At 41.1% G+C, this 26,527-nt stretch overlaps 1 protein-coding gene across 1 annotated transcript; it reads left to right on the top strand.

Annotated features, from left to right (window-relative positions):
* The first annotated feature begins 646 nt into the window (after positions 1-646).
* Positions 647-25,108, top strand: LOC149078466 (LIM domain transcription factor LMO4-like). The gene is made up of 3 exons (XM_089240575.1): positions 647-829; positions 11,252-11,652; positions 24,516-25,108. The coding sequence occupies exons 2-3, from the start codon at positions 11,285-11,287 to the stop codon at positions 24,766-24,768; spliced, it is 621 nt and encodes a 206-aa protein (XP_089096701.1). The 5' UTR covers positions 647-829; positions 11,252-11,284; the 3' UTR covers positions 24,769-25,108.
* The last annotated feature ends 1,419 nt before the right edge of the window (positions 25,109-26,527 follow it).

The following is a 26,527-nucleotide window of genomic DNA, read 5'->3' as shown; positions in this document are numbered from 1 at the left end:
ATGGGCTCACCTCAGGCACGGCCCGGAAGCCTCAAGAGAATGCGGGCCTCACAAAAATGAGAACCAGTTAAAATTTTCGAGAATTTGCCAGGTGGGGTCTCAGAAAAGTCACTTGGCCTGGGGCCCATGATGCTCTATAGACGGCCTTGTGTGTGTGTGTGTTTATTGAAATAGTAGACTGCAAATCCATAGTGGATACAGTCAGCACCTCTTAGAGAGAGAGGTGCTGACTATAAGAGGTACTTTTTAAAAACGGTTCTCTCTCTAGGAGGTGCTGATACCTATACCTCCAGCATACAAATTTATTCACCAGGTTTTAAAAAAAAATTTATTCATTATATATTCGAAAAAATGTATTCATAATTATATTTTATTGAAAAAAAACCTTTTTATATAATAAATATAATAATTATTTATATATATAGATTTCCCCTATTTTTTAAAAAACCTTTTTTCCTAAAAACCACCATAAGTGACTTATTCACTTATTCATATGAGAGATATACTGCCATCTATTCTAATTATTATAAAACAAAAACGAAATACAATAGTAATAGTATGTATTTAGACTAGTAGATGGCGCTGAAAGTGAAAAAAATAAAAACGGGGAAAAGAGAGGTAGATCGTTATTTGGTGAATCAGGGACAAACACAACGCGGTGTTTGGATGTTACAAAGCCATTGGCAGGACATCTGCCACCTTTTCATTCAATGAGAGAGAGAGTGAGAGCGAGTGTGTGTGTGCACATAACATTAAACGCACATTGTCAGTATTTATTTACATCGTGTCAAGTTTTGTTTACACACGGGTGTTGAGAAGGATTACACATGTAAGTAAAAAATATATTCATTCTCTCTTCCCCCCCATTCACCATTTTTCAGGATTTTTTTTTTCTCTTCTCTTCTATGTTGAGATCTTTGTTCACATGTGTCACAAAAAAAATAATTCTGGCAAAAAAATTCGTATTTATTTCAACATGAATCTCGACATGGAAATTATGCAACTTTATTTTTTTTTTTTTCGTTTGTATGTGTGAGAAAACACATTAAGCTCAAAGCTTTTGTGTGTTAAGTACCACAAAAAACCTGTTTTGTTGATGGTCAGTGGTGGTGGTGGTGGGAACCTCCCTTCTCTCCTATTATTTTTTTTAAATTCTCTCTCTCCGTAAAAACTTGTTTTTGTTTTGATTTTTTTTGTATTTTTCTAGCCGTAAATCGGAACTGGTTTTAATTACGTATTGAATAATGGATTAAATTATAATTCTTTTCTTTACATTCGTGCGTGTTTCTTTTACAGCATGTGTCGTGCAGGTACCTCTTAATGAGTCCGGGGGGGGGGAACCCAAGTGTTCTTTTAGGCCATATTTATACAGTAAAATCTGAATAATTTTTAATAAGGGCTTCTATCTTTGTTTTCGAGAAATCCGGGTTTTTTCAGAGGTGTCCCCTTAATGGAGGTGAACTATGTGCAGGGAAAACTTTCGAACTAGAATAAAATTTGTTCTATTTTGAGGTGGTTCTGCAAAAGATATTAGTGTACCAGGGGCTTTCAAGTTTTTGTGTCCCACTGACCCCATGCCCCCCATCCTGGAGCAGGGTCCCCTAGACTGGAATCTTTTTGGGGCCCCCAAGCCAGACTTTTCACGGGCCCTTCTATAATGAATTTATAGTATGATAAAACAAAAAAAAAAAGATGGTGATTGCCCCAACCGGAGCTGGAGCCCTGTCAGCCCCACCCTTGTGGGGGGGCCGTGACTGACCCTCACCCCTGTGCCAATCAAATACAGGCAACGGACCTTACCCCTACCCCTTGACAGCGCTGTCTTTATTCATGAGCCACCCGAGACACGACTTAAGAACCTCATCAGGACAAAATTTTCGAGAATAAGTATACAAAATAGTAGGTAAGTATTTCTGGTGTTATAGGACATGAGGGGAAAAATAATTTTTACCTGCGGTCTATGATGTCCCTGAATATAAGGGACATTGAATAAGGGTCTTGAGCCCGTTGGCTGGTTTATATTTGCTGGGTGGGCAATATTTTTTATTGGTGTATTTTATGGCTCCCCAATTCGCATCCAAAGACCACTCGGACGCAGCAAATACAAAGGCGAACTCTTCGGACGACCAGACGTAAACATCACTCTTCATTCGTGTGAGTTCTGACCACGAGGTCCTGATGACGGCTCTCCATTGAAGAGCCGAAACGCGTCGACCATTCGACCAGTGTGATTTATTTGTCTTAAAAACGTGGCAATTTTTGTGTAAATTGGTGTATTTGCCAAATTTACATACAGTGAACATCTCTAAAAGAGGCCACACCACATTTTTGAGTAAACCGATCATTTTCTGAGAAGTGACCTCTTGAAAGAGCAGGATCTCTCTAGGTAGAATCTTCAACAGGCCCCAAGTCAGGTTTTTCCTGGCCCATTTATAGCAGGGCTGGACAAATCCCAAGCGCCAGATCGCCATGGAGACTGAAAAATCGGTATTGGCGCCTGAAAATTGCTAAATTGGAGTCTAAGGGTGACACAAAATTTTCTGATTTCATTACGCTACGTCTTTTAACATGGGGGAAAGCAAAAGAAAACATTATTTACGACCGTTTAGCTGGAGCAAAATAACATACTTGGCTCCTAAGAAATTGTACTGTCATCTAAATATTTTTTCGATTTGTTAAGCTCTGATTTATAGCATAAGAAACAAAAAATTATAACCGTTCTGAGACCCTGGGGGCGAAGCCCTGTCAGTCCTAACCTTGTGGGGGCCATGCCTTCAGGATACCGGCCTACAAATTTTCATACTACCGAAAAACGTAGTGGTAAAGTTGTGTAATGAAGCCCCTGGGTTTTGATCGGATAGTCTCATGTGTTAATAGCCCTACATGGGTCGATAGACATGAGAAACTGGATGACAGTGCATAACATAAAAATTCGGACAATTTCCACTTTAAACTATGGAGGCCATGTGACAGCACCAGTATAACACGAAACGCGCGCAATTCTGACAACATGAACTGAAAACACACATTGCGACATGTACCGATTCCTTAGAAATTCCGCAGAGGAATGTGTAGGAGGTTAATGAACGGTCATATAAGTCCCGTATTCACTCTAGGGGTGAATCACTGAGGGGGCGTATAGTGAACAGAGGAGGGGCAAATTTTCATCTCCGCCTATGTCAATAATATATTTTTTCACTTAGCGAGGTGGGGGTGACAATGTCAGCATGATCTTCAACCTCTCAAACACGGTGGACCAAGTTGAAACTTCCCGTTGGGCACCAACTCATGTAATTTAGTGCCATCTCAATAGAAATCGCCAATGGAGCCCCGAGGTGAACAGGAATAAAAATACAGTAAAACCCCCCTCTTAACGGACACCCCTCAGACGCGGTCACCAGTCTTTTACGACCAAATAATATTTTCCCTCCTTTTATAATAAAAATATGCATTTCAAACCCCTGATTAACGGTCACCCCTCTTTTACGGGCGAATTTTTTTGTCCCGTTGGTGACCGCAAAAGAGAGGTTTCACTGTAATTAAAGATTTATTTATTCTGAAATTATTTATCTTTTATTAATTATCGATTTTGATTAGTGCTAAAATAATTTTATTTTCACTAATTCTGCAAAAAGTTTTTGATTAATTAACGATTAAATTAATCAATTCTGAGATTAATTTTAATCTGAAATCACTTCAAATGATTCTTTAGTTATTTATTTCGGTAATTCTGAAATTATTTTTCGTCTCAATTATCTTGAAATCATTTCTTTCAATGATTATGCAATTATTCTTTTACTGATTGTGAAATAATTTCTCTCAGAAATTACGAAATGTTTCCTCTTATTGATTTATAATTATTATTTTTTTGACTAATTCTGAAATTATATGTTTGAAAAATTCAAAAATTATTTCTTTCATTTATTCTGAGTTTTCATGAATTTGTTCCGGAATTACATTTCTTTGATCCATTCCGACATTATCTCTTCCATTAAGTCTCTAATTTTTCACTGTTTTCAGCCATTTTCTGGTAATGATCGGCGAGCCACGACAAAAAGCTCCGAGGGCCAAATATGGAACCCGGGCCATGCGGTGAAGTCCCCTGCCCTTTGTGTACCGTTAAGTAGTAGTAGTAGTAGTAGTACATAACATGAAGCCAACATATATTTTGTATCACCCCTTCCCCCTCATTGACGCTGGGGGGATGGGTCTCCGCGAGGCCAGTAGCCAGAAATTTCGTTCGGAGGGGGGGGGGGACCTAAGTGATAAAACAATAGATTTGACCATCTTTTTCCCTTATTTTGGTCATCTTCCCACATTTCGGGGGGTCCCTCCCACCGCTACGCCCTTGAAATAAAGTGAAACCTCTCTTCTGCGGATACCGACGGGACAAAAAGAATTCGTCCACAAATGCTGGGGGGGGGGGGGAATGGCCGTTAATCGGGGGTTTGAGAAGCATAATTTTATTATGCACGGGGAAATTACTATTTGGCTGTAAAAGAGGGGTTTCACTGTATTCAATTATTTAAAAACAGAAAAAAAAGAAAGGGGAGTGGAGGGGTCCTGTTTGATTCGGAGCCTCGTTAGCCCACCCGTTAGGACGCCACTGGTGTTATCAAATAACTTACAGCATACATTCATCTCTGAGGACTATGACTATAATTTGAATTATGTATGCGCTTCTGCTCAAGAACCCCCCCCCCCCTTCCCGAGCATCTTTGGTTGCCTTGCCCTCCGAATGGATTTTCTAGTTGATTTATAGCAGTGGTTCTGTTAATTTTTTTTACTAGGCCACACACTGTTTAACTTGAATTCAAATTGTCTCCCCCCCCCCCCTTCCCCCGGTGAATAACTAATATCAGTGGAATCAGTAGCTCGCACGTGCGCTTGCCATGATGTATTTACCAGTTTGGGCCCCCTGGCTTGAAAAGTAAAAAAAGCTCGAGCATCGAAAACTCAATGGTTCTTACAAGAGTAGGACTGAGAGGACTCCAGCCCTGTTCCGAAATAATTATCATCATTTTTTTTTTTTTTTGTCATGCTACAATTTCACTACAGAAGGGCCCATGAAAGGTCTGGCTTGCTGGCCCGCTGAAAGATCCGAGCCTAGGGACCTTGCTCCAGGATGTGGGAGGGCCATGGAGAACCCCTAAATAGAACCCCCATTTAGCCTTCCCCTTCCTTGTGGGAAAGCTTTGCTTATACACCATTGTTTTCACATATTCAACCGTAGTACATATTGCCTGAAAATGTTCTGTATATATGGGGGGGGGGGCTCAGCTGACAGGGCTCCGGCCCGAGATGTCGTTTTATTAATTAATTTATATTTATTTGCACGTGAAAAACCCAGTCTGTCGAATCTCATGTTCATATTTTTGGGCTCCTCAAAGGGAGAAATTGGGCTAGCAAATCTCCAGCCCGGGGCCCGGGACGATTTTTATCATTTTCTTGGTTTTTTTTCGCACTATAAATTCACTACAGTGAGGCTCAAAAATCTGACTGAGAGCCCGCCACGATCCTGGGCTAGGGACCCAACTGTGGTGTGGGGAAGCCACGCTCCTCCATCTTTGTCCAGTCAATGTAATGCCCCATCCCAGTCAATGTAAGGCCCTTCTTACCATGAAATCCCTTTTTTTTCTTTTCTTTTTTCATTAACCCAATGAATATTTCCGTGGGAATAAATTGCTTTAATCACCCTCTGATGATGATGATTGTGGCTATTATGCTAATAATAGCCGTATTTGGCTGTGCTATTTCCCACAGGAAATTGCCGTTCTTCTCCTCTAATAGCCAAATCTGCTGGGAGGTATTTTGAGGCCTGTGTATTGATAGGATCCAAGGGGGCACCCGGCATTATTATGGGACAATTACCAGCCATGGGGGAAAGGGGCTTTTCAAAATAACAATTTGAATAGGGACGACGACTCACTATATATATATTCCGTACAACCCCGAGGGCCCCGATTATCATTCACATGAATTTGGGGAGAACCAGCAATAAATGTTGCCTAGTCCCTCCACTCAAAAAAATCCCGGGTAAGTGGGGAACAGCGGTTCTGTATAAAAATTATGATTTCCATGAAGTAAACTGGACTGCTGTTTATCTCTCATGCACAGAGTGTCCCTAAATTCGTAAATACAGTAAAACCTCGATAAGTCGTCACCTCATGTTATTGGAAAATTATGGCGCGGCTTAAGCGGAGTGACGACTTAAGCGAAGTGCTGTCAATTTCAATGTGCAATATTGTGAAAATCATATTAATTTAAACTAATATAACATTTATTAAAATATGAATCAAAATTACAATATATTAATAAAATTTATAGATAGCCAAAGAAAAATAATAGAAATTTTTTACCTTTTTTGATTTCTTATTACTAAACTTATTATGGTAGAATATACAGGTACACTTTGATTTATACCAGTAATATTTATTTTATAGTAATCAGAGCAAAATAGTTCTTTTCTTCACAACAAAACTGTTGCATATTAATTTTACATATACATGAAATTTAATTTTAGTGATTTAATTCTTCATCAGTAGTTCATGATACAACTACAAGGTAATCTCGATCGACCCTGGGTAAATGGCTCATTTACCCGTGCCAATATCAAGCCATGCCTACAACCATTATCGGACTCACGTAGATGCAAAAGGTGAAACATCGCCGAGCTCTCAAATGCCGTGAAAATGGTTAAAAATGCTATGTCCTGGAACCAGAGTCCGACTTTTACATGAAGGGGCACAGGGCAAAAGCAATAATTACTGTTAACATGCAATCAGGATCAACGACGTTGGTGTACATGTTTTGTTCAAATTTTGGGCCACTCGGCAAATGCCCCCCCCCCCCTCTACGCCGAAATCGGGCAGCGTCTGAAACCAGTGTACAACTTATATTATGTCGGTGCAAAAGTGAAGCAGCACCGAAGCATAAAATGCGAAAATGGTCAAAAATGCACCAGGCCGCAAAATATAAAAGGAAATGAAAATGTTTTGAAACACAATGGTCATACTTCTACTGCTTCTTCTGGTGGCCCCGTCAGATCCGCGGGTTCGGACCTGGAGAAAAAACATGGGTAATTTTTTTTCTTGACGAGCCTGAGGTGACCACCGGTAGATGGCGCGTTCATTTCTTACCCAACTCTATCGGTAGTAAATTGCTCTATGGCGATATGATCCCGAGTGTGCGGTAAAGTAGTACTACCAGACACATGTGGGTGCAAACAGTTTTCACCGATACGTATCTAGATGCGTGGTTCACGCATAAAAATTCTATTTTATTCCACCAAATCTGAGTGAAAGTAGGCCTATACTCCTTTAAATTTTTTTTTCATAGTTATTTCTCACGGATAAAAAAGCCTCTTGAAATTTCAGAAAAAAGAGTGAAATTACTCTTCAAAATTATATTTTCTTATAACACTGAGTGAGTGAAGCGTGGCGCTGGAACCAGTATCATAATTATGTAAGGGTAAAAGTGTGCTTTAACTAGGGTTTTTGCCACCCCCACCATTTTAAAATTCGATAACTTCATAACGGTGTTCTTTGTTTCCACCTGAAACTGCCTGCCGCTTCCTAAATTCTGCCCCGCACCCGCCTCTAGTTTCGACCCTGGGTTCATCGGGCAGAGCCGAGCCGCAAAAACATGAAAGTCGTGAAAATGGTTCAAACGCAGTGACCACTATTTCATTTTGATTTTTACTGCTTTCTCCGGTGGTCCTGGAACCAGTGCTAGATTTATGTAGTCCCCAACCCACACGGGTAAAGGGCGTACATCCCGGAAGGGACAGCCCGGGTCATGTCTGGTCTGACGGATCTATGTAGTTGCAACATTCATAGAGACAAGGGCACCCTAAGCATGAGCAAATTTTTTGATTAGACCCCCTCCTACATCCCTCCAGCTGGGACATATAGCGAGCCACCTAAACAGATTTTCTAGAGAATTTACAATATAAACAATTGGGGAAAAAGTATATGAGGTAGACCTTAGGCCGTATCCACGGGTACTTAGGCTTCTAGGCTAGAGCCTTATCACCATTCACTTGTAAGGAAGGCCTTAATTTCTTTCTTTCGAGGCATATCTTCAAGTAACTAAATCAGACCATGCTCAAAATAAACATCCAAATGGAAGTTTTCTAGATACCACTGCTCTCGGGGTCGAATCTCTCTCATTAACAAATTGACTGCTGCAAAGAAGCCTCTAAAATAGCAAGCCTATCTCCTGAGAAAGGGGGGAAGTGGTGCCTGCAAAAACACGATCCTATAAATAACATCTGCCGAGGAGAAGAATCTCACTTAAGGATCAAATTATGATTTAGTCCTCCGTTTTTTGTTTTTTTTTCTGAGAAATAATTACTTGCCTGTGCCAAAAACGATAGTTTTTGGTGATTTTGTTTTTTTTTACCGCAGCGGTCGATGGCATGCCCTCTCCTTTAAAAAGTCTCGCCACTCAGTCATTACACTTCACTCATAGTTCGAAATATAGATGGCAGCTCTATATGGCAATCATTACACAGAAACAAGCTTCACGTTAGGTTCACACCACACATACTCCCACATCTTTCAGCATGGCACGAGTCTTACGCTCACGACCGCCTGCTTATATTAATAGTTAAAATTTTTGGAGAGTGAACTGTTAGGCAGGAATTTCTGAACAGGTAGAGGGCCTTAGAAAAGTCCCTTTGATGCTCGTAAGACAACCCTGCGTAGACCATCTATGTGTTGTGGAAAATAAACGAATAACGCCCGAAATTCTGCTTTAAAAAGCGATGAGTATACAGTATATAGTGCATTTATATTATTTCAGAAATATATTAACGGATTCTCAAAGTGTGTGTGCTCGTGGCTCATCGCCACCCTTTTTTGAGGGACGTCTCGTTTTTGAGGAACGCGTTGGTGTATTGATGCGTGCTTATTCAGTACTTAGTAGTGGAGTTTTTTTACATTAGGCAGGGATTCTCAAACTGTGTGCTGCGGCGCCCTGGTGCGCCTCCAATATTTATCAGATGCTCCATGGAGCGGTGACCCTGACAAAAGTTTTTCGAAAATATGTTTTGTTAAACAGCTCCAGGAAGCTGGCGGAGCTCGCGGATAATCATTGAATAGGGGAAAGGGGCACCTCGGGTGGAAAAAGTTCGAGAACCCTCTGCATCAGGCTATTCTGGGCAGTCACTGATTGATGACGAAGCCGGGGGCGGGGGGCACGGGTGCCAAAAGTTTAAGAAATACTAGGATTAATTGGAGGGGAGATATACGCGTGTCATGAGATAACAAACACACCGGCCCCCCATAACTTTTTCCAGGAAATAATTTCTCAGATTCGGCACACTGCTGTATATGCATAATGAAGCAAACTGATTCACAGGAAAGAGAAACTACGCCATGAAAAAAGACAATGCTTCTGAAAGTCACATTTTAACATAAAATTATGCATTATCACCGCATAATATAGTACAATATATTGCCGTACAAATATAGAAGACTAATTTCATCTCCCATTCTCTACATATCAGAGTGCTATTGACCCAAGATTATAGGTTTTTATTTACCCACCTTTAAGAAAAACTATTCCAGAACCCCCTTTTGCCCCAAAATCTTGGGCTTTTTAGGGTTCAAAAGCTCATAGCAGTTTTCCACCTTTTCCTAGTCTTTGACACTGCCCTATACACAAGCTACAAGCTCTTGCCAAGGCACCAGCAGATAACGTGGCATTTCTAGGCACTATGAATGTAGCTAAGTCACCCATACATAAACTGGCATTTCTAGGAGCTCAAGCTCTAGACACCCAACCTTAGACACCCAAAGGAAAGGCGATACATCTTGGAGCTTGAATCCTAGCCATTACTTCATAGATTCAGTGGTCTGTCCACAATAGGTTCCCGTGCCTAATTTCTTCAAAAGGCGCCTTATTCAATGCTCTTGGTGGCCTTTCAGAACAGAATGAGGTTTCGTGAACTCCATATCCTCATAGCTACGAAAGGTATTTCTAGGAGCTCTACCGAGAACTACCAATAGCAAGAGAAAAAAGTTACAGCTAGAAGCGGGCAAGATTCTGCCCTTTGATAAAGGTGGGGGGAACAGAGGTTGATCTGAACATGCTTCCAGATGAAGAGCTTGAGAGCAATTGTCAAAAATGGTAATGAAAACCTCAACTTTCTTTTTTCATTCTTTTCTTAAGGATTAGTACAAACCCAATCACTGTGAAACTGCAAGAAGCGCAAATATGAAGGTAGAAAATGAAAAAGTCAATATTTTTCAAGTTTTTTTTAAAGATCAAAAGTCATTTAGAAAAATAGGAGCCAATGTAGGCAAAATTTCGATTGGGGGAGCAATCGCTCCCTTCTGCTCCCCCTCCCCCTGGCTACGCCACTGATCCCAGGGCTACAAGGGAGTTAGGGCTTTCGGTTGAGAACCACTGATTGGTGACTTGACAATCTTGAGGCAGCAACAGTTGTGGAAATATCTGAGTAAATTCTGATTCCCCCTGATCACTATACTCGGACGCACATCAATATATTCTGCTCTGAGCGACGCCCTGGGAACCATCGCTCATACATTGAGAACCAATGCAGTAACCTCCACCTAGTAGCATGGAGTCAGGCCGGTTCGTATACACCAGGAGAATGCGGGGCCACTTTATTGGTTTGAAAACGTATCTCGGGCCCCTTAAGGGTTTTTTGTATGTATCACGAGTCTCTGGTATGATTTGTATATATGCCGCGGATCACTTTAGAGCAGGGGTTCTCAACCGGTACTCCGCGGAGCGCCAATGGCTCCGTGTGCACCTACCAGGGGCTCCGCAGCGACTCGAGGAAAATAATATAAATCAGTAAATTTGTGTGATGTGTAACTGGTCACTTAAGTGATGTAGAACTGGCCACTTAAATGTGTGGAACTGCACCTTATTAAATTATGTAGAACTGCACCGTATTAAATAATGTGGAACTGAGCCGCATTTAGTCATAGCCCACTAAACAATTATGTCTAGTCGGCCGTGATTTAGTAGTGTTGAATTGCACCGAACGTCACCTAAGTGATGTGTAAATGTGTCACTTAGTTGATTTTTACACATCTAGGTTTGAGGTCGTGGACTGCAGGTTGGGCATAAATGGTACTGTATACCACCAGCCCAATGTGCGGCCAACGGAATCATTTGACCGTATAGCGAATCGTATTCGCCGGGCTGAATTGTATACACGCTCTACATGAAAAAAAAAATTAAATGTGCATGTTATTATTATTTTTCATTTCAGAAAACCTGAAAGTAAGACATGTAGCCACCAAACATGGAGACGACGCATCACCACCCTCATCATCACCCTCTCCATCAGCAGCAGCAGCAGCAACTACAACCGCATCATAATCATCATCCACATCTGAATCATCATCACCACCCCCACCACCAACAGCAGCCTCAGCAGCAGCAACCGGTCCAGCAAATGACTATACAGCAGCAGCAGCAACAGAAGCTGACGGCATGCTGTTGCGCCGGGTGCGGCCAGAGGATCCTGGACCGATTCCTGTTGCATTCGCTCGATCGGTATTGGCACACCGATTGCCTCAGGTGCAGTTTCTGCAGGGCTACCCTCGCCGACATAGGCTCGTCGTGCTTCTCTAGGGGCGGCATGATCCTCTGCAAAAACGACTACGTCAGGTAAATATTGATCATTTTCATCAAAATACGTTCAGACTAAAGGAGTTTTGCGGCCCTCAATCGTGTTTGATGGGGTGAAGTTGTATGGGGAAGGGTCCTGTTGCTGGTTGGCTTATGGCTTGGTGTGGGTGGTTTGCTGGTCTTGGATGTCGTTGGATTTTTCCAACGTGGCCCACGTCTCCTGAGACGGGCCAGCTTATATCCCCTAGAGCAGCGGTTCTCAACCTTTTTCGACTCGCGGAGCCGTTATAAGTAAAAAAATTCTATGGCGGAGCCCCGTAGGCCAATTTTGTAATTATTCATCAAAGTTACTGATTTGTTTTTACTATTTAAAAATATTTATAATTGATTTTTTTTTAATTTTACTGTTTTTTTATATTTTCCTCGAGCGACCGCGGAGCCCCTGGAGAGCGCATAAGGAACCCCAAGGGCTCCGCGGAGCACAGGTTGAGAACCGCTGCCCTAGAGGGACAGATCGGAGAGTCACTGTTGGTCTGGTGGCCCTCGATCGTTGGATGTTTCCACCGTGGCCCATGTCTCCTGAGACGGACCAGCGTATATCCCCTAGTGGCTTAGTAAGGTCTCAGACTCACATATTTTTGATACTGGCAGTCATGGAATCTCAAATTAAAGTCGGAACGAAATAAATACATATCTAGTTTCTTTTGATCGAATTTTACGGCCCTGCAGGACTATACCCTTCATACTTTCTTGATCATGTTCATATCAAAAATTTACGAATTTAAGTAAAATATATACATGGATTAAACACAGTGCCGTCTTAAGGCATGGACACGGCCCGTGGGCCCTCACAAAAATAAGATCTGATTGGAATTCTCGAGAATTTGCCTGGTAGGGCCTCAGAAAAATCACTTGGCCCGGGGGCCCATGATGATCTTTAGACGGCCCTGATTAAACATCATTGGACTTGAAAATTTTGGGTACCCAAGGCGTTAAAAGAGAACGAAAAAAATGAAGGAACCTCGTAGGTAAGGAGTCCTTGAAGGTAAAAAAAAAATCCAAAGAATTCCATTGAATGTGGTTTTAAGAAAAAAATCGACCTTCAACAAAGAGGGAAGTACATAGGGCCTTCAGGGCCCTACAGCCTTTTCTGTTCATTCGCAATTCGGTGACCTTTCGCTGATGACTGCTTAGGAGAAGGTTCTTTGTGAAGAAGAAAAGGAGATGAAGGAACCCCACTGAGGTTGCCCCTACTATAAAGAGGGAAACCCCCTTTTTTCTATTTATACCGTATACCAGTTTTTAACCTATGCCTTTGAGGGGAATAGTCTTCACTATACCACACATAGGCAGTATAGAAGTCCATTCTTTTGTCCGTTTTGGACTTTCACAGGATACTGTACACATTCGTATTGAAAGTCTGTGGTTATAATTCGTGAGTATATTCTGTGGTTTTTTCAGATAATAAATACTTCTGGGGAAGTTACAGTTTTGATGGTCTTGTGGTCACTTTTTAGTTACCGATTCGATTTTTCAGAAAGAGTATTACTTGAAGAAAAAACTTTAAGTAGACTGTTCTGTAGAACCTCTCGATAGCGGAAACCGCGGGACTGAAAATGTTGCCCGCTAACCGGGAGTGTCCGTTAATAGGTACCAGAACAGTGTTCTGCAACCGATGGTTCTCGACACATTTCAACCTATTCATGAATCCACTACATAATTTTAAATTTAATTAAATTTTTATACCGTCTGCTCGTTGGTTTTTATTTCTGTCTTAGCCTTCAGAAGATCTGTGTAATTTATTTCTCCTACTCATTTATTTTTTGCTGGTCTGCAAATTATTTCTGCCATTATTATTTTTTTTTTTGCCGGTCCGCAAATTATTTCTCTTACTTATTTTCTCCTAGTCCGTAAATAAAAAGATTGAAGAACACTGCAATAGATTGATTGACTGATGACCGCTCACGCCCCAGAGCTTTTGTGCAAGACAACGTCCTCTCTTCACCTCCCGAGAGGCTGGGTCGTGTTGGAAAGCATCTTCTATTTATTCAACCAATGAAGCAATTATATACACTCTATGGAAACAATCCATCAGAAACCATTGAGCACGAAACACTGTAATAGAATAAACACATTGAAGCCCGTTGACGTAATTTAAAAAAGAAAGTGTCCTTTAAAAGGAGGTATCTGATAATGGGTTTTCACAGTGGCGTCGCGAGTAAGAAATCGGACCCAACTGTCGAGAACTTTTGAGTAGCTCGTGCTACCGAAGAATATGTGAAAGAAACCTGGCATTCTTTAATTCGTGCACAGCCAACACCAGCTTTTTAGTAGACTTCTACTAAAGCTGGTGTTAGCAGGGCCGCAACTAGGGGGGAGCAGGCGGGTCTCGTGCCCCGGACGCTATACCGAGGGCACAAACTGAAACCTCTCCTTCAACATTACAAGGGGGCGTCAAAATGAGCGCTTGCCCCGGGCGACCAAGCATCTAGTTGCGGCCCTGGGTGTTAGCACCGCGGTCCTTGCAAGAAACCTGTTGAAAACACTGTACACTTTGCGTGTACTTGTATAAGAAAGACTTTAAACCAAATACCCATAGTAACTTCGAAATTAGGCGAGTTTTGTCACGCTAATACAGTTGAACCTCGCTGTAACGAACCTCCCTCCAGCCCTGGGGCCCGGGACAATTTCTAGCATTTTTTGCTTTTTTTATGCTATGAATTCATTATAGAAGAAGGGCCCATGAAAAGTGTGGTGAAGGGGGGCCTGCTCAAAGATGTGGGGAGCCATGCCTCCGGATAAAACGAACGAAAATTTTAGTTCCCTTCGTCATTCAACTATGATTCGAAGATCAGCATTATACTGACTTCCGTTTAATCATACCTCAGACCTCCCATGCGAGTGCTACTGATGACCAAGGGTCTTCCAGTTTGCGAGTACCGTCTATGACCCGTCGTCATTAGAAGAGCACCCGTGTACGGCAATTCTGAAACATACTCAAACTCAAATAAACATGATGTCCTCGTCCTGGCCATAGCAAGAATTAGCTTCCCCCCCCCCACTTCCCCCTTTGATAGTCGATATTTTTCTATTATGCTAGGATCGAAGATATTTTTCTTTAGTCTGAAAACTATTGTTCAGTTTCTTGGCCCCCCAAAATTTTGCGACCCTGGGCAAGTATCCCTCTCTCTCCCATACATAAATCGGGCCCTGAATATTCATCAATGACACTCGAGTACTAAATCAGACAACCACCATCAAGGGTCCTTGGGTACCTCTTTATCGTACTCTCAAACAACAGGTTTGGGATATCTCCCGGGTGCTCGTGACCTCGTTATAGGTGCTCGTGACCGGGGCTATCTTTATAGCATCATGAGGCCTACCCCAAAGAAAGCCATGTTACCTAGCTGTAAGTACCCCACCCTAACAATTCATCTTCAAAATCATAGTGCCAGAACTCATTTTAGTGGAAGCCCTCTATATAAACCTCAGGCCCTCGGGCAAGACGTGAGTGGGCTCAATCGTCAAGACAGCTCTTGTTGCAAATCAAATAAGGCTGAAGAAAGCGCCCCTCCTTTCACTCCTGATTTAAACGTCGAAATTGGATTGATCGTGCATCTGAGCACAGATCGAAATCGTGTAAGTTCCACCGTCCACATTTTATGGATCGTCCCATATTTTACGGGACAGGCAGGTTTTTCCCGTACCAGCTGGCTCTTGAGAGGAGCGATCAGCCCTCACCATCCCTTCTTTAAACTCACTTGTATTGCTACCGTTCAGTGTAGAGAGAGAGAGAGAGAGAGTCATTCAGTGCTTTTTTCTGGAGTAAAATTCATGTGCAAATAACATTCATGAAACATTTTTTTACACACAAAGAAATTTCATCCTGTTTTTGTTTGGAAAATAACATGGCCCTCCATAAAGAGGTTTTTTTTTTCTCTTCTCCCCCCCCCCCCCGTTTTCATATTAAACCGTGTGAATTCGAGAACTTTTTACAGTTCCGGATTAATATCGGATGTTGGAAAAAAGGAAGAAAAAGGTAAAAATTGCCTCTATTCCATGGAAGAAAAACATCGGTAGACACAGTCCACAAACCATATTATACAGAATTTTCTAGTATTTCCTCTCATTTTTTCTGTGTGTGTGTGTGTGGATGTAGACTGTTATTTTTTTGTTAGGGGCGGGGGGCGATTTGGAAGAATATTCTGGGAGGCATTCATGAGTCGGGCATTCTATAATGAGCCCTGGGACTCGGGAACATATTATCAAAACGCTCTGAACGATATTAACATATATATTGGAGAGAATGGTTTGCGGCTCCCCTCTTTCCTCCCTGTCTATACACATACACACACAACCCTGGGTATTTTTTTTTAATGCTGTTTCTGGAAATTGGACGAAATGGGAAAACATTACGATGAGCGTGGAGGGGGGGGGATGGAAAGGGCTTATACTCAACTGAACGAAAGGTCTTTCATACTGTTTGGACGGAAGCCGCTTTAATTTTCTTTTATTAAGTAAATGTCAACACGGGATATGTGAACGTAAGTTGAGAAGAGACTCGACACTTGGGTCGAAAGCGCCATCTTTTGGCCAAAGGTAATTCCTGAAGTATCATCGCCAATCGGATAAGCGAAGTTTGTCTTCATACGCAGTAACGGTCTTCAATCGATCTTCACGATGAGACAACGTCCATGCCCCCCCCCCTCCACATCCAGTAGAAAAGCCCCAGGGATGTTTTTCACAGGCCCTACACCCCACAATTCTAAAATTGTTGTTTTAATTTATTCTGGATCTTCACTAATTCTACAATAATTGTTGCTTTCATTATTTCTGGATTCTCGATAATTCAGACTATCACTGTACTTTCTTTATACTAAAAACATTATCTGCCTTATGCATAATGCCTACCCTAGGGTGAATGGTGAATTTGATAAATGAGAAAAAAAAATCCAAATGCAAATGAGTCTAGAATGTGTGATGAATATAGTCGTACCCAGCAGGGCCGTCTTAAGAGCACCATGGGCCCCCGGGCCAAGTGGTTTTTTTTTGAGGCCCTACCAGGTAAATTATAGAAAATTTCAAACAAATCTAATTTTTGTGAGGCCCCTCTTCTCTCGAGGCCCTCGTGCCGTGCCCGGGTGGGCCCATGCGTTAAGACTGCACTGGTACCCTGGATAATGATTACAAATTTTACGACCGTACCCCGATTATAATTATATAATACATGTATGAATTATCATGTACAGTAGGCCAAGCCCCCCCCCATCCTGGAGTAGGGCCCTTCGGCTGGATTTTTACGCCCCTCCCCCCCGACCAGACTTTCACGGGACCCTATGATCGATTTATAGCATGGAAAACAAAAAAATAATGAAAATCGTCCCGGGCCCCAGGCTGGAGCCTTGCCAGCCCACCCCTTGTGGGGGCCCTACCCCCCTACCCCACAAGGGCGGGGCTGACAGGGCTCTAGCCTTTGGGCCCGGGACAATTTTCATCATTTTTGTTTTTCCACGCTATAAATTAACTATAGAAGGACCCGTGAAAATTCTTACCGGGAGAGGGGCCGCAAAAGATCCTAGCCTAGGGGTACTGCTCCCGGATATAGAGGCCATAAGCAGGCATATATCATATAAGACGATTTATCCTGTTTACCAACCACACGATGCTTTGGTATTATCCATAATCGCGTGTAAAAGTGATAATTGTTTTAGTACTTATTCAATTTACCAACGACGTTTTGGTACCATGCATAATCGCCGGTAAAATTGATAAATTTAGAAAAAAATTTCAAATTTACCACCAATGCTCGGCGATTATGCATAAAATAACCGGATTTTTACATCACATTTACCGTGTAACATATGTATCAAATATAAATAGGTCTATAGGTATTTTTCTTTCTTTCTTTCGTCCCCAATTAACAACCACTAACACATTCCCGTTTCCAAGATCCGAATCTTACGACCCTTTAATATGAATTTTAAAATGTTGCATATTTTGGACTTTTTTCAAACGATCTCAGCTCGCGGTTGCGTAATAATATTTCCCTTCAGGTTGGCAAAAAGGAGGTTTTCTTCCCCCCATGAAATGAATATGCTACGTACATATGTACATGGACACGTATACATAAATACGTGGAGGGGGAAATTAAACTTATTTTGAATTTCCTCTTCAAAGGCTTGGTAGAGGTTCTCGAGATTTGATTAGTTTCCCAATTTCTCTCCGTTTTAGTAAACAAGACGGGAGTGAAAGCGCGCAATGGTGTCGGTCGGTGTGTGGGAGACGAGCTTCTCGACAATGTTCGTGTATGTACACATGTGTGTGTGTACATGCACTCGCCTTCGCTGCCGAGAACTTATCACACTCCGGAGTTGACGATATTTTCAATAGATTTTTCCACGTTCTCTCTCTCGCGCGTTTATTACTTCTCACAATGGTTGAAGTGACGACAAGGTTGGTGGGAGAGGTCTAGGTGATGGTGATGGCCAAAATTCCCGTCGGTATCTCTCCCACTCGTTTTCGCCCTGCTCCGTACCAAGTACGCTTGTGTAACGTTTGCAAGGCAATACTGCCGTTCAATCATCTCTCTTTCTCGGTTGGGCCTTCAAATTAAACATCTCCCACCTCTTTTCTCGAACCTTTCCAGTACGCGCCGACACCCCCCTCCCGGAGAGTTCTTCAAACGCTGTTTGTCATACTGCCTTGCAATATCTGCTCGGCGTCAACGTGATCGGCGTCCATGATTAAAATCTTCTTGCTTTTGCCAACACGGCTCGGTATGTACAGCGTTGGATAAAAGCCGAAAGCGCGTGTGCGAGAGCGGTATTGCCCTCCGACAAATTGAAAGCAAATAAAATCTTAAAGGGGGGAGGGGGGTTGATGCTTTAGATGTGGAAGTAATTAGAAACACCTACGCGAACTCCTTCCACCGCCGCCACCATGGTTTTTCTCTTCATTTTTCCCATTCCATAGGATACATATTAATTCACATCGAAAACCCCCCACCATTCTCCTGGAAAGACATATAAATAGAAATGGAAAATCTCTTATAAAAGAGGATTGAGTGAGTGTGAATCCTCGCCACGGATACCCCCTCCCTAACTCTCGGGTATTCTGTTAAGATGCGGGTAATCTACTGAGTGAAAGTGCTTTCGCGTGTCGTTGGTTCTTTGTGGTAGGCATGTACCGAGATTCTGTTTAATATCTAGATAAAATGTGTAATAGTTTTTTTATTCCTGTATGAGTCGGGGCGAGATAAGTAAATTTTTACAGCATAATTACATTACAATTTATTATGCATTAGGGGCCATTCAACTATTACGTAAGCAGATTTTCAGCCATTTTTGACCCCCCCACCCTTGTCAGCAAAACACTGACCCCCCCCCCCCCCCCCCACGTCAGCAAAATTTCGTCAGCAGCTTGGAATATTTCATATCTTCAAAAAGGGGTGGCTGATGATGTAAGCAACCTTCCAACCCCACTCCCCCCTCTCGATGCTGACGTAATACTTGAATGATCCCTTAGCTGTTAAATTTAATGGGCGCAAGACTGGATTAATTAGTGAAATCGAACTTGATTAGCAGTAGGTGCTTCCCTCCGCTGAATGTGGTGTTATGCGGTTTTCAAATTTCCGAGACGCGACTGCGATCCTCTGTCTCCCATTTGGAAAAAGGTCTCTCCGCTGAGGGCAGGCAGAATAGCAGCATGATACTTGCAGAACGTGAAAATTCAGGCATCTACAGTTTTCGTTTCGAAGTATGGAAGCCAGGAAGCAGCACCAGAGTATAACATGAAACTAGTCTAACTAGAGCGAAATGAATACGTTAAAATACAAATTATTAAATGTCAATAGAAATTTCCCCCCCCCCCGCACCGCTGTGGTGGTCGAGTGGTCATAGTGACGGACTCGCATCGTGAGGTCCCGAGTTCGAACCCCACCGGTGCCACAGTGGTGGTCGGCTGAAGGTTTTCTGTGGTTCACAACTTCGAGGCGCGAATGCGAGCCGATCTCCCCGTTAAAAAGTCTAGCCACGGAGAGCAACCAGGCCTACAACGGTAGTTATTCATCATTACACTTCACTCACGTCGTTTCTGAAATATAGATGGCAACACTGAAGAATCAGAGACAACACTATATATAGATACGCACTCATACATACACTTCCGGCACAACTCACTAAGTAATAAATTGCCCATGGCGATAGACCTGAGTTGTGCTGGGTTTGGAAGAAAGAAAAGAAAGTACCGCCCGCCCCGCCCCCCCCAGGGCTGTCTCAATGCTTAGGCCAATGGTTCTCGAAATGCCCGCCGCGGTTCTTTGAGGTTCCGCCAACCTCACGCGATGGGGGCAACGGTTAGGGGCAACGCGATGAACTGTCGTTATCAGAAGCGTACGCATGATCGACCTTTGCTGGGGGAGGGAGGCCACAAAAATTTTCTTCCCAAGAAATTTTGAGTTGCTACCCTTTACAAAGCATTTAAATTAGCAGAAACTGGTTAAGGTAGCATATATAAAGGGTATTTCCTTTAGATATATATATTAATTTTTTTTAAACCAAAATATCGATTTTTTTTTCTGATTTTTGGTCGGCTTAGGGGGGCCCCCTTCCTGCGTATGCCTCTGGTCATTATTAACGTGTGCCTATTCGATACCATGAAGCTGTTTAACTATTCTGGAGAGCCATGTACACTAGGAAAAGAGAGCAACTGCTGTGGTGATCTTGGTCATAAATGGCGGACGCGAGAACCCGGTTTCAAACCCCCACCGTCACCACAGTGGTGGTTAAATAATCATTTTTAATTAAATTATTAATCTTTATTGCATCAATGTATTATATTACATTAATAAAATCACATGTAATAACACATTTTTTTGGAGAGAAACGTAAAAACACACCAATGAAAAATGTAAATCATAAAATACGTAAAAAGTAAAAGACTGTATAAACAGTTATTACATATCACATTAATAATCACTTTGAATTATATAGCATGATCGCATTAAGTTATAGCATAAAGTTGTAGTTCCCGATCACTAAAGTTCTCATGATATTGAGAACTGCTGCTTCTCGAAACGGCGTCGTCCAATCAGCCGATGTCCAAACGGCACGGGTCCAAATGTCCTGCTCCCAAACAGCTGCGTCCAAACGTAATGCACTGGTCGTCAGAGTCCAAAACGGATTCCTTGATTTGCACGTGACACACACGTGTTTCTGAACGGTTGTAACAAAACTCCAGGTAGTGTGTATTTACCGACAATGAAAAATTTTGGGAACTTAAATTTTATGCGTAGTCAAGGTTTTTTCAGCGGTGAATGTTGAAAGAGCAAAAAATGTCCGAAATAATCCGTAGAAGAAGAGAAAAAAAAATAGAAAACAGCTCTTGTTTTTCTACGAAATTTTTTTTTCCCAATGATTCGCGATATTTCACAACATTAGATATGAGATAATTTTGCACTCATTTATCTCTGTTATCGTTTACCTCTACGACAAAATAAGTACCCGGTGATGTAATTATGAGAACTTGCTCGCCCAAAGAAAATTTGTGCCGCGACATTGAAATAAATACACGGTCAAGTCACATTATTTCATCCACCTCTTATTATCAACAGCATGAAGCCAATGAAACAACACGATATCCGCAAACTGACTTTGTATTAATATAAGGCGAGGTTAAGCACTGTGTTAAAGTATTATAATAATAGGATTATATACACTAAAAAAGTAAGGGAAACATGCAATTATGTGCACAAAATAATGTCAAAATGATTTTTTTAATGCATATTTTTTTGTTGAACAAACTTTGATAGCATAAAATTTGAGTTCCTAAATCCTCAAAAAATCGTTAAAAATTCCAAAATATGTATTAAAACTGAAAAAATATGCGTTTAAAATCCCCGTGTTTCCCGAGTCCGTTTTCCTCTTGAACCAAATAAATTGGTACTTGCTGTAGTTTGCCTCAACGACGTTGATGCCACACCAATTCTCAATGGCCTCGACGATTTCTTGAAGATTTTCACGGCATTTATTAGATTTCCTATGATTGGTGAGTATGATGGCATCGTCAGCAAAAAGTGCTATGATTCCTTCCAGAGGTGCAAGAATGTCATTAATATAAAGTAAGAGCTGAGGGCCTAAACAGAATCATTATATCCTTGTGGAACTGAGGCTCTTACTGGGTGCAAGTTTGGTTTCCCATTTTTGACTCTGAAAGTTCTTCCTGAAAGATAGCTGCTAGTCTTGCAGAACGCCTTACTTATGCTGCACAGACGTAACCTTTTAGTTAAACGAGCAAGTTATGAATTCTGTCACTCTGTGCAGTTGGGTTACACAGGAGCGCCCAAGGCAGAAGCCATGTTGGATAATGGTATGTTGATTGAGAGCAGCGAGAGCGAAGGCTCAGCCGAAGACTTTACTCGGTGACAAGATTATTTATATACAGTAATGTTATTAAAAATTTATATTTTACAATTTATGGAAATTGTTTTACCATACAAAAATATGAACTATTAAAATATTGCGATAAATTTGATAGTTAAACTATTATTATTAGCTATAAGATATCAATAAATATCATGTGATATAGTTTTTATACAGAGTATTAATCAAAATCAATCAATTTTAATCAAAGAGTTATAACAGTTTTATTTGATAGGTGGCAGCAGAAGTTCTAGTTCGAAGATGTTTCACCATGTAATATAATACAGGGTGAGCAAAAAGTGCGTAGAAACTTTAAAAATGAATAAAAACCGGGAAAATAACCGAAATAAAAGGCGGTTTGCAGGATTATCATCGCTAGGTCACGGGAATTTTTTGACAGGGAAAAATAACAAAAACAGCCGATAGGTAGCACGGACGTACACAAGTCAAAGAAAAGAAACGCAAATAACGAACAGAATGCCTCCAAATCGTTTATTACAGAGTATGTGTGTTTCACATGACCAACACCACAGGCGAGTCACAAATCCAGCAACGGCAGAGAGCAGCAGGTCCACATGCACGGTTTACAATGGTAAACTGGTCAAGTATTAGTAGCGCAAGTTCTTACAAACCGTCTCATTTGCATATTTCCACCGAAGTCGCTCGTACCAGCGCCACCTATCGGCTTTTTTCAGGTTTTTTTTCCCTGTCAAAAAAATTCCCGTGACCTAACGATGCTAACCCTGCAAACCGTTTTTTTATTTCGATCATTTTTCCGGTTTTTATTCATTTTTAATGTTTCTACGGACTTTTTGCCCACCCTGTATATAAATTATATTATGATAATTCATGTCAGGTTCAACGTGTTTTCCACAATTTTGATGACAATTGAAGATTGTTACTTCTGGCAACGTATTTGATCACAATTGGCGATGTCCCGTATTTTATCCTATTTGAGATCCCAGTTTACCGTATTTTTTTCGATGAAATATTGACATCGGATCATTTTTTAATATATTTTTCGTTAAACACATTTTTTTAAATGCAATTTGCAGCAGTTTTCGCAACCTTCGGCAATTTTAGCAATAGTAATTACGAATTGCATTTAAAGCAATACATTGAATTTAGGACAATCCCATATTTAGGACAGCATTTTTTTTCCACGATGATGTATGGTGAACCTAATTATAAAGGTATAATTTTTATTTGAATCCATACCGTTATTAGGGTTGTAAAGGCTGCAATGTCGGCTTAGGATTACGGTAGTAGAGCATTAGGTTTTATTTGAAAAAAATTGCAAATCACTGTAAAGAAATGCAGTATCATAATGTAAATTTATAATAGATTATTATTATTTTTACACATAAGTGTATTATGCATGAATGTATGAAGAGATTTATTTGTTTATAAGATAAATCTAATTTGCGGGTAGAAATACTAGCGTAAAGACTCTGAGGGACAGTGAGAGTCTGAGTCTAAGAGTGTTGATCAGTAACTAGCTGACAATTGTTAGGGTTTGTTTTCCTCGAGATTCATGTAGAGGCTTTTATTTCCCGCCACCAAACTGAGTGATTGCTATTGGGCTCATGTAAAAATTATGTTGTAATGACCATGTTGACCCTGTGCAAAGAGCTTACTAAAAGTATAATTGTCTCTTTTTCCCGGACTTTTTATGATTCTATCTTTTTCCATCTTTTTCTTCTTACACACACACATACTTTTCTACCCACAATTTTTACCCTTCACAGCCATTTACTGGAACTTCCTAAGCGTGGTAATGGAGTCTTCTTCGGTGCCACCGACAAACTGTGATATTCAGATACAGTTATATTACTAATATCAATCACAATTTTTTAATAATTTTTCATTCAGTTAGAATTCAGACTATCAAGTCTGCTTGCGGACTACGTATGCCATCGTCGCGGACCACAGGTAAGAAACGCTGTTCTAGAACTGCTGTATATTTCTCGCCAAGGGTTATTCGTTAGCTATATTTGGTGTTTTTTCTGACAGTTGTAATATTTTTGGCGAAAATTGATGATATACCATTAACTCTCGGTCAATCACACCAATTACCCGTATATTGAAATAACAGCTTCTTATCCTGAAATTTTATTGCATCTGAAATCGCATTTTTTGTCAAAAAAAAATCCCGGAAACCCGATCTCGATTATTACGGCAAAAATTCACGAATCTTCGATGCCGTTATAACCGAATTTGTCTGCATTTGATTGCATCTGTTTATATTTTTCACAAAACAAAAGTTTTGGAAACGTTGACTTCGTCTGTAACGACACCTTGGTTATAACGACACAATTTCGTTTAATCTTCGGTGTCGTTATAACTGAGTTTGACAATATTTTAGTAATTTCAAATTTTTTTATTATTGTCTTACATGCGTGGTGGGGCCGATAAAATTGTGTGAATTGGCAATTTATTGTAAGCGAATTGAGATTGATAAGAGTGTGCTTGTTCCCGTTCTAGGTTGTTCGGTTCTGGTGGCGAATGCAGGGCCTGTGGACAGGTCATCTCGTCCAACGAATTCGTCATGAGGACGCTTTGTCACGTGTATCACGTGAGGTGTTTCGTTTGCTCACGGTGCCACTGCCCGTTGGTGGCCGGCGACAGGTACAGTCTAGTAAACGGCAGTCTAATGTGCGAGAAAGACTGCCAGAAACTCATGAAAGGCAACACTAGCGCGGCTCAGCGTCGGAGAGCGAAATCTGTAAAAACGTGATTTTTATATGTATACGTGTGTGTGTGTGTACAGTGCCGCCTTAACGCATGGGCCCATCCGGGCACAGCCCGGGAGCCTCAAGAGAAGAGGGGCCTCAGGAAAATGAGAATTAGTTAATTTTTCGAAAATTTGTCAAGTAGGGCCTCACAGAAAAATCACTTGACCCGGGGGCCCATGCTGCTGTTAAGACGGCCCTGTGTGTGTGTGTGTGTCGAAGCTGGTCATGTAACGTGACCTGCACATCTTTCTCTCATCAACTTTTATTATTATTGCCCTGTATTGTTCAATCACCAGTACGTCTGTTAAATAAAAACATTGCATTTTGTATTGATTTTAAAAAGGTTTTAAATTAGTGATGAAAGCCGTGCATTTCAATATCGATTGATTTATCAGTTGGTAAATCAATGTATATTGATGTTTACGGTGTTTGTGTGAAGATAATTCAGAAATGATCTGTTAGTTGTACACCATGCAATTTATAGGACTCTGATTGGCATTGACTTGCTTTCGTGCAGCGCTCTCTATCAAAAAACGTTGAACTACAGTAAAACCTCGATAAGTCATCACCTCAAGTTATCGAAAAATTATGACGGCTTAAGCGGAGTGCCGTCAGTTTCAATGGGCAATGTTATGAAAATCGTATAAATTTAAAGTAATATGACATTTATTACTAACAGAGCAACTGTTAGTCTAAAGCTATAAGTAGCTTTTCTTCATAATAGAACTCTCTATTGCACATTAATTTTACATAGACATCAAATTTAATTTTAGTGTTTGAATTCTTCATCAGCAGTTCATGATGCAACTTCAAAGTAATCTCGAACACTTTTGACTTGGTGGAGGGGTCCTGGGCAGGGAAAAGTAAACAGAAGACCTCTACTTGGGAAAAGAATGTCAAATTTTTTTTCAACAAACATATTTTGTTTAAATTTCAAGTCCTAAATTAGTACACTCCATGCTTTCTATGATTATTTATTATCCGTGCCCGTTGCACTTTGACTTGATTAATTTGATTCTTCGATTTACATAATTTTTGATATCCTTGCACTATGTGTAATCTTTGACGTATCAATAAATTTTGGTTTTGCCGGAGATGCCCTGGGGGGCATGCGTACGTTGCTTCTTGCGACGGAGCCTGGGGTGTCTCGTGGTTTCTCCAGTAGAGCCCATGCAGAAATGAGATCTAGCCTGAACAGTCCTCAACGTTCCAAAAACCTTAGTCGGCAAATGAACTTCCCCAGCGTAACTTTTGTTACTTAAACTGCTCCGTTTGGTTGTATAGGATTTTATGGTGACTTTTAAGCATATGGCAATGCTGTTAACAAGCTCTTTTTTCAATGGGAGCCATAAAAAAAATAGTCTCTTCTGGTCCTCTTTCTCAAACTTTTCCATAGTGACGAGTTAACCGAAATTAGAGACGAGTAAACGAGGGTTTAATAACATTGTGGTCTATGAGAGGTGGAAGGGCCTGAAGAAAAATGATGACTTAACAGGAGTGGCGACTTAACGAGGTTTTACTGTATTTTTTTTTCTCTGTAAAAAGGGGCGGGGGTCCGGGAATTTCTCCCTTGTACGTTTCGTCCCTGTTAATTTCGCATCCGATATTTCACCTCCCCAAACCGTATGAGTGACTGTCTGTGGAAGTGACCAAGTGTGTGTGCAATCGACTGTATGAGTGACCGTATGAGCATGATCAAATGAGTGACCAAGTATTTGACTGTATGAGTGAATCTCAGGGGTAAATGTGCAACTCATTTTA

The sequence above is a fragment of the Pholcus phalangioides genome, unplaced genomic scaffold (assembly GCF_987345545.1).
Source record: "Pholcus phalangioides strain wild (caught in Gottingen) unplaced genomic scaffold, Ppha-v1.0 ptg000013l_1, whole genome shotgun sequence".
In the NCBI taxonomy this organism is placed as follows: Eukaryota; Metazoa; Arthropoda; class Arachnida; order Araneae; family Pholcidae; genus Pholcus; species Pholcus phalangioides.
The sequence above is the reverse complement of the archived record's forward strand: the minus strand, read 5'-3'. Positions and strand labels throughout refer to the sequence as shown.

Bases quoted from the DNA above. Each gene is read 5' to 3' on its own strand.
- LOC149078466 (XM_089240575.1), top strand. From the start codon at position 11,285: ATGGAGACGACGCATCACCACCCTCATCATCACCCTCTCCATCAGCAG. The intron at 11,653-24,515 runs GTAAATATTGAT...TTCCCGTTCTAG, and splicing joins TGCAAAAACGACTACGTCAG to GTTGTTCGGTTCTGGTGGCG.